Source organism: Furipterus horrens, unplaced genomic scaffold, assembly GCF_987537825.1.
Source record: "Furipterus horrens unplaced genomic scaffold, mFurHor1.1.pri manual_scaffold_17, whole genome shotgun sequence".
In the NCBI taxonomy this organism is placed as follows: Eukaryota; Metazoa; Chordata; class Mammalia; order Chiroptera; family Furipteridae; genus Furipterus; species Furipterus horrens.
Window position 1 is genome coordinate 110,881,741 of NW_028327187.1, and position 17,485 is coordinate 110,899,225.

At 41.7% G+C, this 17,485-nt stretch overlaps 1 protein-coding gene across 1 annotated transcript in view; it reads right to left on the bottom strand.

Annotated features, from left to right (window-relative positions):
• Positions 1–17,485, bottom strand: part of REPS2 (RALBP1 associated Eps domain containing 2) — a 198,116-nt gene that overhangs the window by 107,427 nt on the left and 73,204 nt on the right. The window contains exon 5 of the mRNA XM_090264169.1: positions 16,938–17,035. Within this exon, the coding sequence (XP_090120295.1) occupies positions 16,938–17,035 (98 nt within the window). The remainder of the gene's footprint in view (positions 1–16,937; positions 17,036–17,485) is intronic.

The following is a 17,485-nucleotide window of genomic DNA, read 5'->3' on the forward strand; positions in this document are numbered from 1 at the left end:
CCCACCAAATTCCAGAGCCAAACTCAAATGATCCAGGCAGCATTTTCTGAATAAGCCCAGATGTCTGAATGGGTTCCGGGGACAGAGCCCAGGGTAGAGGCCGTCAACATGTGCTGGATGGGTTCCTGGCCAGATGGTAATGTGTAGAGCTCACAGGGGCACTGATCTCCTGGTCAGCACTGACAGAAGCAGCTGCAGTAAAGAAACCGAAAAATCTGGGCATGGAGACAGGAGAGACAAGAATGGCTATCTACGAGTGAACAATTAAGCAGGCAGAGATGGTTCACAAAGCCAGTGGGACACAGGTGGAAAGCTCAGTCCCTCTGATGTCCTAAGAATGAAGGTGCCAATACCTCCACGGTGTGTGTGGCTGCTGTGTTCCCTGGTTCTTACATGGAAGCTACTACTGCCCTGGAGCACATTCCTTCCCTCCAGGAACTGAAGCTGCAATATTCAGTTTCTGTTGTTAATGTCAGCCCATGTTTGTTCTTTCTCCAATTCCAGAACCACTGCTCACTCTTCTTCCTCTCCCACATAACCTCACTCCTGAGCGGCATCAGTGGTCTCTTAGATCTTGAGTCTATTCTGACATCTGGAATCAGGAATGGACAGAAGGAAGTAATTGATCCCTCTGTTTAAAATACTACAAGATGACCTATTGCTGAATTTTTTAAAGTTCACCTTCTCCACCTGGCCTTCACTCTCAGCAGGATTCTGACTGCTCACTCTTCATGGGTCAGATTTGTGTCTGTGTCCTAGAATACCCTTCCTCTAATTCAGCCTGCTCAGATCCTACCCATCAAGTCCCTCTGCACAAAAGGTTCTCTGATATACTTGCCAGGCCCACAGCCACTGCAAAGGGCACTGCAATCCCCCAGCTCTGCTATAATAGTGGGCCTGACAGTCACACATGCATTGCATGACCACCTCATCCCTGGGTCTCTCCTGACTGAGTCCGAGTGCAGGGGGCACACAGCTGCTGACCTCTGGGACACTCTGGTATAGAAAGCTCTGCTCTAGTAAGAACAGTGTGGGCCAGATGCCCATTCTTTGGGATGTGGATAAGAAATACAGAGACCAACAAGCAGAGAGAGCAGACCCTGAACAGGTGTACCTTCTGTAGATGTACAGGCCATGATGTAGAATAAGGGCCAGGTGGGATTTAAAAGTCATGAGGGAACCAGAGCCAAGCATAAGCAGAACCTGTGAAGTAGAAAAGTACTAGAAAGAGTAGGGGCTGAGAATGGTTGTTGGCAGCCAAGTAAGTGGGCAATGGCCTGCCTGTTCATGGCAGAGCAGGCATGAACAACCAAGAATTCCTGCTTCTCAGGACCACAGGGCCACTCCTTGTCTCATTTCTTGGATTCCAATATGAATCCCAATCCCTCCTCCTTTTCAAGAAAATTGAAGAATAGCTTCTGTTCCCTAAAACCAACAAGGTCTTACAACAACGAAAGAGGGCATGTGAACATTGTGTAACATGTACATCGTGTAGCCATTCTAACGACTTTCACTAAGCATGTTAACCTATCCCCATTTCTTTCTCCCTGCTTCTCACAGCATATTGTTAATTGATTTAATAAACCAAGTGAAAGGGGAAAAATTTGGAACTATTGTAACAATATAATCAATATACTTAAAAATTTTTTAAAGTAAACCAAGTGATTTAAGCATCATAAAAAATATGAATCTATATTATATTATACTTATATTAAGTATTATGGTTTTGAACATTTAATATTCTTGGTTATGTTCACGCAGGCTTTAACCTAGAGGGCCATATCATACACTCCTTTATTCCAGATACAGTCCCTGGAAGGCATATCGCAGAGGCTGAAAATTAGTATGAGGCCCACTTTTTGACAGGCTCTAGTAAGTTCAGGGGTATTATATTGAAAGAGATATAGAAATGCTACTCCATGTTGTACTTTAATGAAAGAAAACTTATGAGTCCAGTTCATAATATCAAGTTTGGGATCTATTAAGAGAGTCTCTGTCTTCCTGTAGTTCACCAATGGTCTGATCACAATGGGGTGTTCTCAAGTTCTGTATCCATTAAGTGAGTATTTCAGGGACAGGTAAGGGCATATGGAAGGGGTAGATCACATTCCACACACCCTGAGGCTGAAATATTCCAAGAGAAAGCTGATCCACTACAAGAAGCAAAATGATCTGAACTCTGTTGCATAAACAGTGACTCACTCATTCACAGTTACTTACTGAACACCAGCAATACCCCAGACACTAGTCACTAGGAATACACTGATGGGCAAACACATTCTTTTTCCCAGGAAGCCTAGAGTCCAGTTACTGAGAAGTACAGGAAACCTCAAAACAGTGAAGTACATGCCATGGTAAGACAGGGTACTCTAGAGTTTTGCTACTCAAAGTGTGGCCCTCAGACCACCCACATCAGCATCACCTGGGGACTTAAGAGATACAGAACCCCAGGTCCTACCCCACCCCTAGTGAATCATAAAGTCTTGGAGTAGAACCCAGGAATCTGTGGTTTAACAATCCCTTCAAGTGATTCAAAGCACACTTAAGTTTGAGAAGCAATGCTATAGAATATGGGCAAGGCAAGAAAAAAGGAACAGTGCTTGCAAAGACCACCCCCCCTTAAAATAAGAGAAAATAGCCATCTCCTGAATGTAGTTCACTTGGGCTACATATAGATAGACTAGGCCGCCAGTGCAGAGGATGTTAGTGGAATTGCCTGAAGATGGTCCAAACAGAAAGCAGGTCCCAGATGACCAAGGCCGAGGTGGACCAGGTTAAGAGGTTTAGACTTGTCTCTAGAAAACAGGGAGCCACAAATAAGTATTAAACAAGACACTGAAATAATCAGATTTGAGTTACAGAAAGAACACTTCAGTGAGTAGAACAGAGCGGGAAAGATTCATGGTAAGAAGACCATTTAAGGCCATACCAGTAACCCTGGCCCAAGGTCAAAGTGACCCCAAGGTAGGGAGGGCTATGACAGGAGCAAGAGTAAAAGGACGTATGCCCACCACCAGAGGAAGACCTATTATAGCAGTCAGGTGGCAGCTCAGGACCATTATATCAGCCGGTAGGGGTGTTACAGAAACAGGGGTGTTCCAAGAAAACCCCAGAGTTTGCAGCTGGGGGATGGGGAGAAGGAAGCAGCTTTTCAGAATGCCTCCACATGCCTGAGGCCGGTGGCTAGTGTCTTTTTTATGCAAAATGGCTTTAATGCATCCAAAGCCTCAGGTAGATGGGAGGAGTCTTGAACCAGGGGACGGTATGGAGAAAGCACACAGAGCCTGCGTGAGGTTCTGTGAATGGTCAGAACTGGTTACCGCACCCACTACATCAGAGGATGTAGTCAGGGATTTAAAAATAAGCGGCAGACATTTTAGGCGGACTGACTGTGGGGATTTAACTAAGGTTAAGGCGTACTGTGCGAATTGGACTAAGGCTGAGGCTGACTGTGCGGATTACAAAAGGACTAACTATACAGTTTACAAGGAGGCTGAGAATCCATGAGGTTCTGGATTAAAAGCTGGTGGACCCCATAACACAGACAAGGTCTCCCCAATCAGGACTGAATGATTGGCAGCTACTGGTAAAGCTGAACTGTGTTTGGAAAGTAGGGAAAGGGTTTCTCTGACTTTTCTAAAACTAGCCTGGTTTGGTAGGGGGAAGGCAAGGATATGTGTTTATGGGTGTTTTAAAGAACATAAGACTTAACAACAGAAATCCGCAAATAACTAAATCTATATAACTGTTACATAAACAAATCTTTTTCTTTTCACCAAACTCTGGTATTGAGAGTTATAATTTTGGCGGCGGGCAATCGGGCCCCTAACTAAAGAGCCCGCGGGTTTGTTTTCAACTGGAGCAGCCCAGGGGTTCTGTAACAGGGGGCCATCTCCTTGCAGGACTTAGAAACATACAACCATCTTCTCCAAAGGAACCCAAAAGTCAACCACAACAATCGACCCAACTTTTCAGATAAAGTCAGTCACCTAAGTCAAAATGTCTAATTGAAAAGATTGAAGGAAGGCACTGAGAAACAAGGGTGGGTAGGCTGTGGGGAGCCTTGGACTTCCAGGTAGAAACCAGAACCAGGAAAAGCTCCACTTCTGCATGTGCCCTAAGAGACCTCCCCCATTTCAACTCCAGCTCCAGTGGTTTGGTTGACTGGGTGGAGATATTTGCTGCCTGGTGCCAATTTTGAGCTCTGCCAGCATTTTTAAGAAAAAAATAAAAGGAGAGAGAAAGCAATCGTCCACATCTGTCTGCTTAAGTCACATACATGTGGTTCATTATACAATTTCTCTAGACACAGGAGAATTAGATTTGCTTATATTTAAAACATTCAACCCCTTGGTTTTGTTTCAAGTGAAATGCAAATATTTGGCACTGCAAGTTATTATCTCTGGGGAAAACAGGCTGCTTATAATGAAAGAGACTTCAAAAGCCTCATTAAAAATAATACTATTAATAAAATCCCAAAAGGTGACATTTACCCCTAAAGTATCTTAAAAATAAAGCATAGATGAATAATATGAATTGCAAGGAGGCACTATCAAGGAGAACTTCAGAAGGGTCTGTATATTGTTTCAACCATAGAACATTTCTGTTTAAAATATAATCCCACCCTGGAAGCATCCTATCATTGCTGCCTATGAGTCCAGCCATTTCACCCAAGGGTGCAATGACCTTTTAACAATGTCTTTTAGGTGCCTTAGTAAACAAACCATCTGAAATAGAAAACACTGTCTTTGAGTAGCTACCCACGCAGGAAAAACATTTTCCAGCCCCCTTTGCAGTTAGGTGCAGCCATGTGACCGAGTTCTGGCCAATGCAATGTGAACACAAGTGACTTGCGACACTCCCGGGCAGGGCCGGCACCCTATGGCACAGCTCCATGCTCTTCTTACCCATTGGCCACTTGAATGAGGGTTGGCACAGCCACGGGACAGGAAGAGCCCTGAATCACTATGTGGAGAAAAGCTCCCTGCTGAAGTGTTAGATGACTGAGAAATATACCTGTCATCTTCAGTCATTAAAAAGTGGGGCATATTTGTTATAGTACTTGTTACCCTAACTAATCTACCCTTCAAACAAGGCCCAAAATACAGACCTGTCCAATTCTAACCACAGCCATTCCTGCATTGAAGATGGAAGCAGGAGGCCATCTTCCATTTTGCAATTTGACCACCTAATGACATGAGACTATTCTGAATCCAAATAACTTTCTAAGTATAATTTGGTTGTCCATGCAGACTACCTACAGAGACAGCACATGGATGCATCTTTACAGCCGACTTCCCATGTTTGATTAACAGGAGTTTATCTTTCGGCGGTTTGAGGGAGATTCCAGGGAGCAGGTACACAGTGAAGAGAAAAGAGGGCTAGAGAAAAACTAGGAAAACTGCTAAATGAAGAATAAAGAAAAGGAGCTAGAAGAGGAGAGGGAGCTCAGCTATTTTGTTTTCATGGTAAACCATTCTATATTGTACTCTATAAATCTTGTTTATAGTCTGTCTCCTACCCCACTCTCACTATAAGATCCATAAGGGTAAGAAATTTTGTCCATTCTGATCACTGCTGTATCCCCGGTGCCTATCAAATAGGAAACACTCAATACATATTTGTTGAATGAGTAAACAAATTATTGGAAAAATTGCCAATTCTGGTCCAGACACAGAAAAGTTAACCTGAGCTCTCCTATAATGACTAGAGCTGAACTTTACATGCATTTATCAAACAATGTCACTCAACAGTAAAAGCTTGGCTCTCTCCCTTACCTATGAAGTTAGAGAACTTTATTTTTTTTTTTACTTTTAATTTTGAAGTATAGATTCACAGGAAGTTGCAATAAACAATTTCTGTTTCTGTCTGTAGAAAAGTTTGTTAAAATTAAATCCTAAAGAGCAATTTAACCTTATCAGTTTCTCCATGGAAATAAATGCACAAAGGTGTCTTTAACCACATGTTGCCAAACTCAGGGATTTATTTTCAACAGCTCAGAAGGTTCTCTCTGAGTCTATTAGGCAATGCACTGTGGCTACTTATTAAGATAAACAAAGTTTTTTAAAAGACCACCATGGTCATAGAATGATTAAGTAACACATACTTATGACTTTGCTTAGTGCCAGACACTGTAAGAACCAAATACACGTGACCTACTTTCATCTTCACAACAATTCTGTGAAGTGGGTCCCATTATTCCCATTTTACAGAACAGGAAACTGAGCATTAGGAAGGGAAGTGGCTTACCAAGATCATATACCTAGTAAATGGTAGAGCCAGAACATGAATGGAGGTCCAATACTACTCTTAATCAGGAAACCCTATAGTTCTCTCCCTCCCATCCATCCATCCATCCATCCATCCTGCCTCCTGCAATAATGGTACTGTTTCCTTTTCAGAACAATCTCACTGCAATGCCTAAACCATTGTGGCAATTTTGCAGATTGAGGATCTGAGTTTGGGATATGAATATGCTATATTTACACTTCCCTCCCCATTATCTACTTTAGTTGTATATTTTAGCCAGTGAACTATTAAAGTATACAGAGCACTGTCTTATGTCTCACCTAATTTTTGCCTATACACATCTGGCATGTTTTCACATCAGAAAAGAATCCTGTAGATAGCCATATAATATAATAGCCATTCAATCATCTCACTGTTATTTTAGTATGTGGCACTAGCGCTATTTTGATTAACATAAAGAATGCTTATGAGTAATCACTGTCTCCAAATCTTCTATTAGAAGCCAAGATCAGCTGCTCCAAAGGGGCATTTTTCCTTTGCAATTGTCAGGATTTTGTTGTCTGCTTAGAGGAGAAAGTGGGAAATCAGCAGTACGAGACTAACTAGGATGCAGACTTCTAGTACCACGGCACTAACGCCTCTAGCCCAAGACTTGCCATTTTGGTCAAGGCTGCCTGTCTCTTCTCACCTATGTCCTCCCCTTAATATTCAACAGCCTGAGGTCAGATGGGAAACAGCATTGACTCTACAAATAAGATGTGCTTATTTGCTTTCATCAATAGTCTAACTGACCTATTGCAAGAATGCTAGGATTGTAACGTGGACCAGCCTACCATTTTGACCCTTCCCCCATATCACTCTCTCTAAAGCATCAGTCCCCAACCATTTTCGCACCAGGGAACGGTATTGTAGAAGACAATTTTTTCACAGACTCGGGGGGTGGGGGGGGTGGGATGGCTTTAGAGCTAGCCACCAGATGCAGTTTGTCACTTGCCACTCACTGATAGGGTTTTGGTATGAGTCTGCAAGCAACTGATTGATTATGGTCTCAGTGCAGTCAAACCTCGCTGCTAATGATACTCTGTGTTTGCAGCCGCTCCCCAGCGCTAGCATCACCGCCTCGGCTCCACCTCAGATCATGAGGCGTTAGAATCTCATGAGGAGCGCGCAGCCTACATCCCTGGCATGCGTAGTTCACACTGGGGTTCACACTCCTGTGAGAATCTAGTGTCTCCGCTGATCTGACAGGAGGCGGAGCTCAGGCCATAGTGCCAGTGATGGGGAGCAGCTGTAAATAACAGATGAAGCTTCCTTTGCTTACCCGCTTCTCACCTCCTGCTGTGTGGTCCCGTTCCTAACAGGCCACAGACCAGTAACTAGCCCATGGCCCATGCTCTAAAGCATGGATTTTAAAAAGGCCTTAACGCAGCAAAATCAGTCCTCGTATTTACTGAAGCAATGTCTTTTTCCCAAAACATCCTTCAAGTTCTATCCCAGGTACCGTTTTCTTATATGCTGTCTATCAATGATCCAGTATCTTTTTGTTATTCCCATATTGTGACACAAAACATTTCTTTCCCACAGAAGTGCCTCCCAGCAAAGAAACCAAGCAATTAACATCACTTTAATTGTTAAGGAGTGTGGGTACATGATAAGCACTTAAGGAATACAATAAAAGTGAAAAATATTTAGTCTAAGAAAAGTAAATTTCAGTATCAATTGAAATTAAATGTTTCAAAAATAAGGACTGGAAAATCTGAAAAATAATTATAAGTAGGTGAGTAGGAAGGGGGCTTGATACTATGAAAAATAGAACTTCTTTGCGGTAATAGTTGACCATTAAGATATCTGTCCGTCCTAGGTAGACTCTGTGAAGAAGACTGAGGACACGGCAACCTTTGACCTCCTAGGAGATGGGAAAACTGCAGTGAGGGTTTAAAACCAAATGGGGAATGAACCTGGTAAAACAAGGTGTCACATCAAGAACAAGGCACATGCATTCCTAAAAGGTTTATCAAACCAGTTTTTCCTGTTATATACGAAGGTAAACACACATACACTCTCTACTTCCCTGTACCTCCTCCTCCCTCTCCCTCTCTTCCTCCTATTTCACTCAGAGGAAGAAAACTGAGTTATCTAAGCAATAATGACAAGTCAACGCACATAAGACACACTGCATGGCCAAACAACAGGAGACTTTCCTAGCCCTAATCTCTACCCATAAACTAAGTAATTCAACTTTACTGTCATGAAGGTATAAAAAAAAAAAATCCCCATTGCAGGCAGCCTGGGGCGCTCCAGAACTAAAAAGAAGCTGGAGTCGCTACCCTCCTTCTAGGGCCTCAGGTGCCCAGGACCTCCTCTCAACCACCCAAGGAGCAGTTTTCCACATACACTGCAGCCTCTCACTTGTCCAAAGGAACAGAGACACAGATTCTGGTTTCAGACTGGTAGAAATGACAAAGCAATAAGTTTCGTTTCGTTTCGGCAGCCGTCCGTCTCGAGAGACGATGGTGTAGCTTCTTAAGAGTCTATCTGCACCGCCGAGAATGGCTGTGCAGTCCGACTCGGGAGTGACACGGTATCTGTCTCCTCCCGTGTTAAATCGACATCTTGCGATGACGCTGGAGTGTCCTCTCCAGTGAAGCTGAAGCTACAGAGCCTGGGCACGGTGATATGGAGGGTCTGCTGTTGCCCATGCAGCAGACCCCCCCTCTCTTCGCAGCTGAAGGGTCCAAGGGAAAGACGGAGTCAATACAGCTTGGCTTCAGGTGCGCCGCAGGAGTTGCCGGTGTTGACTACAACGTCAAACCGCCTTAGGGACTCCGGCTCCGGATTTTCTGTCGGGGTTTACTCCCTTAGCCTTTCCCCTGAAGAGGTATGCCGCAAGGCAGCGGAGGTTTTTTGGAGTCAGAGTTTTCCTTCTCTGAAAAGCAATAAGTAAACACTGATAATCCAAAAGAAAAAAGGAGTATATGATATGAAGAAGAATTCACAGAAAAGGAAATGCAAATAACTCATAAACTGAAGATAGCCCACTTCATTAATAAATAGAACTAATTAAAACTATACTGAGATATCATTTTTCACCTATCACATTGCAAAGATCCATAAGATTTTTTTAGCACATTGTGTTTGCATGGGTATGGGAATATAAATATTTTCATACATTGTTGGCAAATGTGTAAATTGATAGTTTCCAATTTTAAAATCTCTATCAAAAATTTAAAATGTGTACCGCTGACAGGTGTGGCTCAGTGGGTTGGGTGTGGTCCTGCAGGGCAAAAGGTTGCCGGTTCAGTTCCCAGTCAGAGTACATGCCTGGGTTACAGGTTCGGTCCACAGTTGAGGCACGTGCAAGAGGCAACCAATCAATGTTTCTCTCCCTTTCTCATTCCCTTCCCCTCTCTATAAAAATAAATTTTAAAAAATATTTTTTTAAATTAAAAATGTATAGACATTTCACCCAATTATTCCATTTCTGGGAACTAATGCTATATATATATGCAAACGATGCTGTGGCTGTAAGTTCTAGATGTTGATCAGAGGGGCTGGTTAAATGATTGATGGAAGATGCATATGATGAAATACTATGCATTTGAGAAAAGCAAAAAGGTGGAGAAGTACTTAACGTGCTGCTATAGAATGTTAGTAAAGTTTATTGTTAGGTAAAAACTACACAGTGCATAACAGATGTATAGTATGCCACAATATGTGTAAAAAGGTAGGACTGTATATTTTGCACATATCATATATAATTACATGTTAAGAATACCTGTATTCACATGTATATGCATAAATTATTCCTGGAATGATACAAAAGAAGTTCATTCTATCAGTGGCCTCTGGGATGGGGAAATGGATGGCTGGGTGAGGGCATAGAAGGAACATTTTTCACTCCGCACCCTTTTATATGTTTTGAATTTCTGAAATAATTTTTTGAATTTTCAATTGCTCTAAACAAGAGTATTTGAAAACTCACAACCCATGATTCAAAAATTAACAGTGTAGTGTTTACTATATAGTCTGAAACAAGCAACCAAAGCCTTAGTGTGCTTTCGCTATGGCCATGTGAGGAGGGAAAGCATCCTTGGGGGGGGGTTTAGCCCACCCCCCCACCCGTGAGAACACTTGTGTGTGTCTTCAGTGGCTCGTCAACCCGAGGGTTTGAGCATGATATGAGGAGTAGAGGAAAAGGGCAAGAACTAAACATGCAAGTGATGATATGCTGAAGTAGACATGGGCACTTCACAGGTGGCAATGTTAGGGGTCTCAGAAAATAGGAGAAGGGAAAGAGCCTAAAATAAGGAAGGAAAAATGCCTCAGGCTCTACAGATATTTTTTAAAATCAGGTCAGATGATTTCCCAGTAGAGAATTCCTGGACCCTGAACAACCTGCCTGTGGGTCGCTTCCCTGGGCTGAGTATTAGACAAGAGAATGAGAGTGGCTGAGACAGTAGCTAGTACACCCCACTTGTTCATCTACTTCTTTCTTGTCCAAACTCAGAGCACCAACTCTCTCAGTTCTCAACCCTAAGCAACCTCACTCAAGCCTACCCCAATCTCTCAGGCACATTCCTACTATCTACTCTCCTCATCCTCCCAGAATCCTGGTCCAGCCTACCCGTAAAATATCTTCCACACCTTTAAAAAATTCTCTCGGTGCAATGTAAGCCTCCTAGAACAACTATTGGGTTGGCCAAAAAGTCTGTTTAGTTTTTTCCATAAAATAAAAGACACATTTTTCACTTTCACCAATAAAAAGAATGAACTTTTTGGCCAGCTCAATACTTTTCCTATTCCTATTAAAACTCAGGAGAACATTTTACCTATGGCAACTGTCAATTCTCTCCAGACTTATGCCTCAGGGTATTCCTTCTCTCACCATCCTTCACACACACACTTTGCTATTTATTGGGTTGGCCAGAAAGACTGTTCTGTTTTTTTTCCATCCAATGGCTCTAGTAGTGCTTAGCTGTCTTTAACTTCATTCGAAACAGTTTTGTTAGACTGTATTGTGACAGCTGTCATATCAGCGTGCATTTAAAAAAACTTGTCAAAATTGATGAATTTTTGTGCAGCCATTTTAATACTGAAGATGGAAGAAGATAGCACAACACTTTCGGTGTATTATGCCTTATTATTTCAAGAAAGGTAAAAGCTCAACTGAAACACAAAAGAAGATTTGTGCAGCATATGGAGAAGGTGATATGACTGATCAAATTGTCAAAAGTGGTTTGCAAAGTTTCTTATACTACTGACATTTTGGCCAAATAATTCTTTGCTGTGGGGCTGTCTTATGCATGGGAAGATGTATAGCAGCACCCCTGGCCTCTGCCCACCAGAAGCCAATAGTGGGAGACAGCCGACATACTCAAAATATCCAAGTCAATAAAGTTATTGGTGAAAATGAAAAATGTGTCTTTTATTTTACAGAAATAAAACACAGTGGGATTTTTGGCCAACCAAATAGAACCATTCCAAAAGGATCCAAGGTACAAAGGAAATCTACTTCTGGCCATAAATACCTACGATTAAGTCTGGAGCAGGGTAAGAACCATGGCAAGAAATTGAGATTGAATGAGAATGAAGGGGAAAAGGAGACGACCAACTTAAATAAATGTTTTTAAAGTAACAGACTTTCGGATTAATATGATGCCTGGCTAGCAATGTCTAACAACCATCCCCATCTGTTTATTAGAAAACTTCCATTGAAAACATAGCCAAACCCACCCCCACTAGAATGGCAGGGTGGTAAAGTTCTCTAAATGTTGTTTGCTTTTGTTTTGTCTGTGAAGCAAGAAGAATAGTGAGCATTGAAAATTTACCCTGAAAGACTGTTAAGTTTAAGTTTGTCCCTACAGAAAAAGAAGAAAACCTCACAATATGTATGTTGAGGCTTTAAAAAGCAAGTGTGTTTTGGTTGAAAATATTTTTTTTCTAGTGAGATCTGATTGAAAGGATATTTCATTTGCCAAACCTGTCTCCCTAAAGTCAAGTAAAAATATACCGCATATATTAGATGTCTGTAAGAATACTTATATTTGCTTATATATGCATAAAGCATTCCTGGAGCAATACAAAAGAAACAGACAACACCAAATGCCTCTGGAATGAGAAACCGATAAAGATCAGATGCCCGCCCTCTGGCTGAGCTTCTCAGATAAATGAGATGAGGAATAAACCATTTTTAAGAATGAAAAAATGGAAACTTCACATATACAAGAAATATTAGAAAATGCTCACAGTTTGTGTTATCAATTGGAAAAACACATAGATATACTGAGACAAAGGAGAAAACAAAGAAGGCAAAGCAAAGTAAGGTAAGGTTCCCACACAGAACACAGAGCATATGAGAAACGGTCAGCAGCTCTGTGTGGCCAGAGGACAAGAGGGAGAGAAGCAGCAGACTGTTGTGACTGAAGAGAACAGCAGCAAGAGACAAACACCAGGCCCCAGAACCATGTTCAGGAATGTGGATGATATGTTGAGAGCAGTGGGTAGTGTGGCAGGTTTTAATCAAGGAAGTAGGAAGAATCAACTTATATTTTTCAGATTATTTTTATGTGCTGTGAGGATAATGGATTTAAAGGAGGCAAGAGTGGAAGCAAGAAGAAAGAGAGGATGATGTAACAGATTTGGTGATAGAAGATGGCCTAAACTAAGGAAGTGCACAAGAATGGACAGATAAGAGAGATACTTAGAAAGTAAAATGGCCAAGACTTGGTAACTGAATGGGAAGAATGGGTGAGAGAGGACTCAGTGACCAGCATTCTGGCCTGTGCCAATGAGTGCATGGAGCCAGGAATGGAAGGGTGAAAGCTGATTTTCTGGGAAAGATGCTTAAAGTGACAGTGGAATACTTGAGTGAAGATGACTGGTAAATGAAGATATGTGGTCATCAGCCTCCACGTAGCTAAGGAGTAACAGAGTGAGAACTGTATCTAGAACTCACCAATATGTATGGGGCAGGTGGAGAAAAGAGAACTGAAAAAGATAAAGAACAGGTATTGATAGAAGCAGGAGGAAAAGCAGGATAGGATGACATCACGGACATCAAATGATGAATCAGTATCAAAAGTTGCCAAGGGCTCAATAAGACAAGGACTTAACACTAGGTAGTTTCTGGCAACAGTGGCAAAAACAGAGGCAGCAGAGCATAGTGGGAGCAGAAGGAGCATTTCTAAATCCTATGCCAGCAAAATTACAAATGCCTACCATAGTCTAGAGAGTTAGAATAAACTGTAAAAAGTAAACCATAAAATGACTTATAAACACATGATAACATATGAAGCAGGAAAGGAGCCATATCATTTATTTACAAACCACTGTCAATCATCCACCATCTTAACAAAAAACAAAAAAAAATTGAAATTCCTAAAACATTAACCAAGAAGACTATTTATTCAAAGTTTGGGTGTTGATTTTAGAATAAGTACCTCTAAAATGCCAAGCCTCTGAGCTGCAACAGAGCTAGCTCAGGGCCCCTAAAAGCCTCCCTAGGACCCAGAGGCTACCCCCTCCCAATCAAGCAGGAAGGACTTGAATACAAGGCCACAGAGGAAGCTAGAAGACAGCAAGCTGTCTTAACATGGCAGCATGAGGGGAATTAGTTAGCCTGTCCTAGTCTAGCACCATGCCGAATCCATATTAATCCCCTTCCACCAAGAACCTTCACTTCAGATCCCCTTACCTACATGACTAATTCAGATTGGCATTTTGTTTTCTGGGACATGGAGTCCAGCCAAACCAAGTTGACAGGCATAAGAAGGAAACTTGAGAACTAAAGAAAGAAAAACATATCGGCCATGAAAACCGCATACTGCTGTCCCCCCAAAAAAGGCCCCTTGCTCTCATCTGAAACAGAAGGCATTGCTCCAGATAGGATGGGGGGGGGGGAAACGCCACTGATGCCAAACAAACATTAAGGGAATAAGACTATTGCAGATTACTACAATGGACTGTGAAATCCATTCCAAGTCATTCATATTACAGAAAAGAGAACAATTTGCCCCAAGGTCACACAGAGTTTGGCTGAACCTGGACGAGCACCTGTCTGGTCTTTTCTACACTATACTGTAAGTCCTTCTAATCACTGCCAAATACTTATGTCCAGTCTGGCTCTCCCCAAAACTCCGGACTCATATATCCTACCATCTCTGACACTCCCTCTTGGCTTTATCGAAAACTCAAATTCTAACATCCAACAATGAACTCATAATCTTTCCCCAATTACTCCCAACACCAATTTTTCATTCAGGGTTTCTTAGCTTAAGAGATGACATCATCACCCATCCAGTTCCTGAGCCAGAAACTAAGGAGTCATGTCCACTGTTTGAACTCCAGCCCTACCACTTCCTGGCTGTATGTAACCTTTGGCAAATTAAATAAGGTCTTTTAAACCTCAGGTTTTAGCATCTAAAAAATGGGATAACAATGAAAATTATCTCATAAAATAGCTGTGAGCAGTGAATGAGATGATGTGTATAAAATGCTAAGCACAAAGGAAATATCTGTGTATGCAGTTCCATCTTCTTGCCTACTTCTTCCAATCCCCTTCCTTCACCTGGTTAACACCCATGAACCCTTCTCATTTCAACTCAAACGTCACTCCCTTCCTTGATTACCCCCTGCCTGCCAAGGCTAGGTCATAACTGTCCCCTCTCCCACCATTTTTAACCCTCAAAGCACATTGTAATTTCCAGTCACATCACACTGTGATGGTTTAATTAATGGCTATCTCCTCCAATAGTCTATAAGCTTCAAGAGGGCAGGAAATGGGAGTATTATATCTCACTTTTGTGTCCTCAATACAGCACCTGGCATGTAATAGGTGTTTAGTCAACATCAACTGAGTAAACTACCCAAGAAGCATGTTTATCAGCTCGAAAACAGACCTAGAGATTCAAAGATAAGTCACAGGACACCAATCCAACTGAGAGCCCACGGCCATCCCTTCAGGAGGACAAGTAGAAAGGGCCAGTGAGCCCTGTCCAACCACTGCAAAGTTCATGAGTTACTGCCTGTTTGACCATCATTCTAACCATTCAGAATTTGGTCTCCACGGTGCTAGAATACACTCTGTATAAACACGCAGAGCCACACCCTGGGAATTCTTTAGATGAACCCCAGTCCATCTGTCTGATGCCTTTCCTAATATAACTATCACTCCACCGTGGGTGTGATTCTTGTGTTTAAAGACACATATTTTGGTACCACAGTACCTTTAAATGCAGCCAACTATTACATCTGGGGCTCATCTGAAGAAACAGCTGTCTGTTCTAACTCAGGGGTAAAACTGAGCTCTAAGGGACCTAGGAGAGAATAGCATCTTGGCTCTGCAGTGTGGTACCAATAAGGGATTTTCAGGAATATTTTTTACTATACTCAATGTTTGTTTATGCAGCAACTTTAGAACCTAGCCTCCTTGTGACATGGGACTCTAATGCATAGCAAAGCATTTTAAACTGAAAGTTTTGACATTGGGCAGGCCTGGATTCAAATTCTGGTTCTGCCACTTAGGAGTAACTTAGATATATCACTTAACCTCTCTCAGCCAGTTAACTCATCTATACTATCAGATATAACAGAACCTAGGTACTATAGTTGGCAAGAAGCATTAAATGTAAATACCCAACATATGGTTGAATTATTGTCTTTAAGAAAGTTATTTGTACACAGAGTACCACCACCTTAGAAGATGAAGTTCTGTACCATGCCTAACACAGTGCCCATTCAGTAAACACCATGATCTTCCTTAGCCTTTGTCTAGTCTGGTCTAGACACCAGCCCACTTCCTTATGGGAGTTATCTGACACCACCCTGCTATTCTGGGTAGAAGTGCCTCGCGCATAAATGAGCGACTTCCCAATTTGGACAGTTGAAATGTTACACAAATCACCCTGTTTCCTCTTGTCTTTAGGATCAAACAGTGAACCAATTTTTCATAACTTCTCTCATGCAGACACACACACACACACACACTTTTTTTGAGAACATGACTTCTACAGCACAGGACTCAGAGATACTACACAAGAAAACTGTGGCAGATACAGAAGAAGAAAAAGAGCTCTTTATCCAAAGGAAAACAATGTAGAGACGGAAGCTGAAATGTTCTAAGCAATGGTGTAGCCAGGAAAAACTGAAATATTACTTGTGCCTCTGCCACAGTATTTCTTTTGTATCTATTACATATGGGAAAGAGTAGTTGCTGTCACTTGTAAAATAATTGTTCTCTGAACGGCATTGAACTAGGAACTAAGGGAGAATACAGGAAAACTATGTCTGCCTTCCAAAAGGTTGCAATGTAACTGAAGGCACCAAATAAATGGACAACAGCTAACTATGCACTGGATGAATGATAATAAAGAATAAATAAGGCAGAGGTATGGTAGGCTATTTTGGAAAAAGTAAAGCTCTCCTGAAGAAGGTACCTAGTGATTAAGTAGATAAAGGTGGAAGGGCATTTTAGATATACCAAAGACCAAAACCTAGCCTGGATTAGTCTAGAGACACTGAGAAACATATACATATAGTAGAAAAGATTTAGGAAAATATACAAACAACAGAATAAGAAGTGAAATATTTGCATGAGGGGGCACTTCTACATCTTCCTTGCAAAAAAAGAAAAAAAAAGAGGGCCATGTCCCCAAAGCCTCCCATTAGTATAACCCCACAAGAACACTTACCCGGATAAGAGAAGCTTGATGCCAAGGGGGCTTGGTTCCTTGGTTCCCTGATGAGGGTCCCTCGGACTGGACAAGAGGCTGTCTAGCTTCATAAGGAGCTGAAACAGGAGGGAAAGTCAGCACGGTACACAAAACTTCCACCCAAGAATTATGACTTCACATTCCAACTGCGACAGTGTCTGCTCTTAAGGACAGAATTAGCAAAGGAATTAGAATTTATGTGCATAGGGCCACCTAGAACAAACAAACTTTGGTGCCCAGAGTATGACTTAACTGAACAATCTAAAGATATCCAACCAATTTATGATAAAGCAGAAAAATATTTACATCACATTAAGATGAGGAATAAATTGTAAGGGTGAAATGACGAGAATCTAAATTGGGATAGAAAACAATGATAGTTAGAGAAGTGCCCTGTTTTAAGTGTTCAAATTCTTAACATAAGGTAAATTCTATATATGCCCTCCTGTTTAAAACTCTTCCATTCATCACCTACCCCCCAAAGAAGCAAGAAAGCGAATACGCATTTTGAACACTAAGACTCAAAA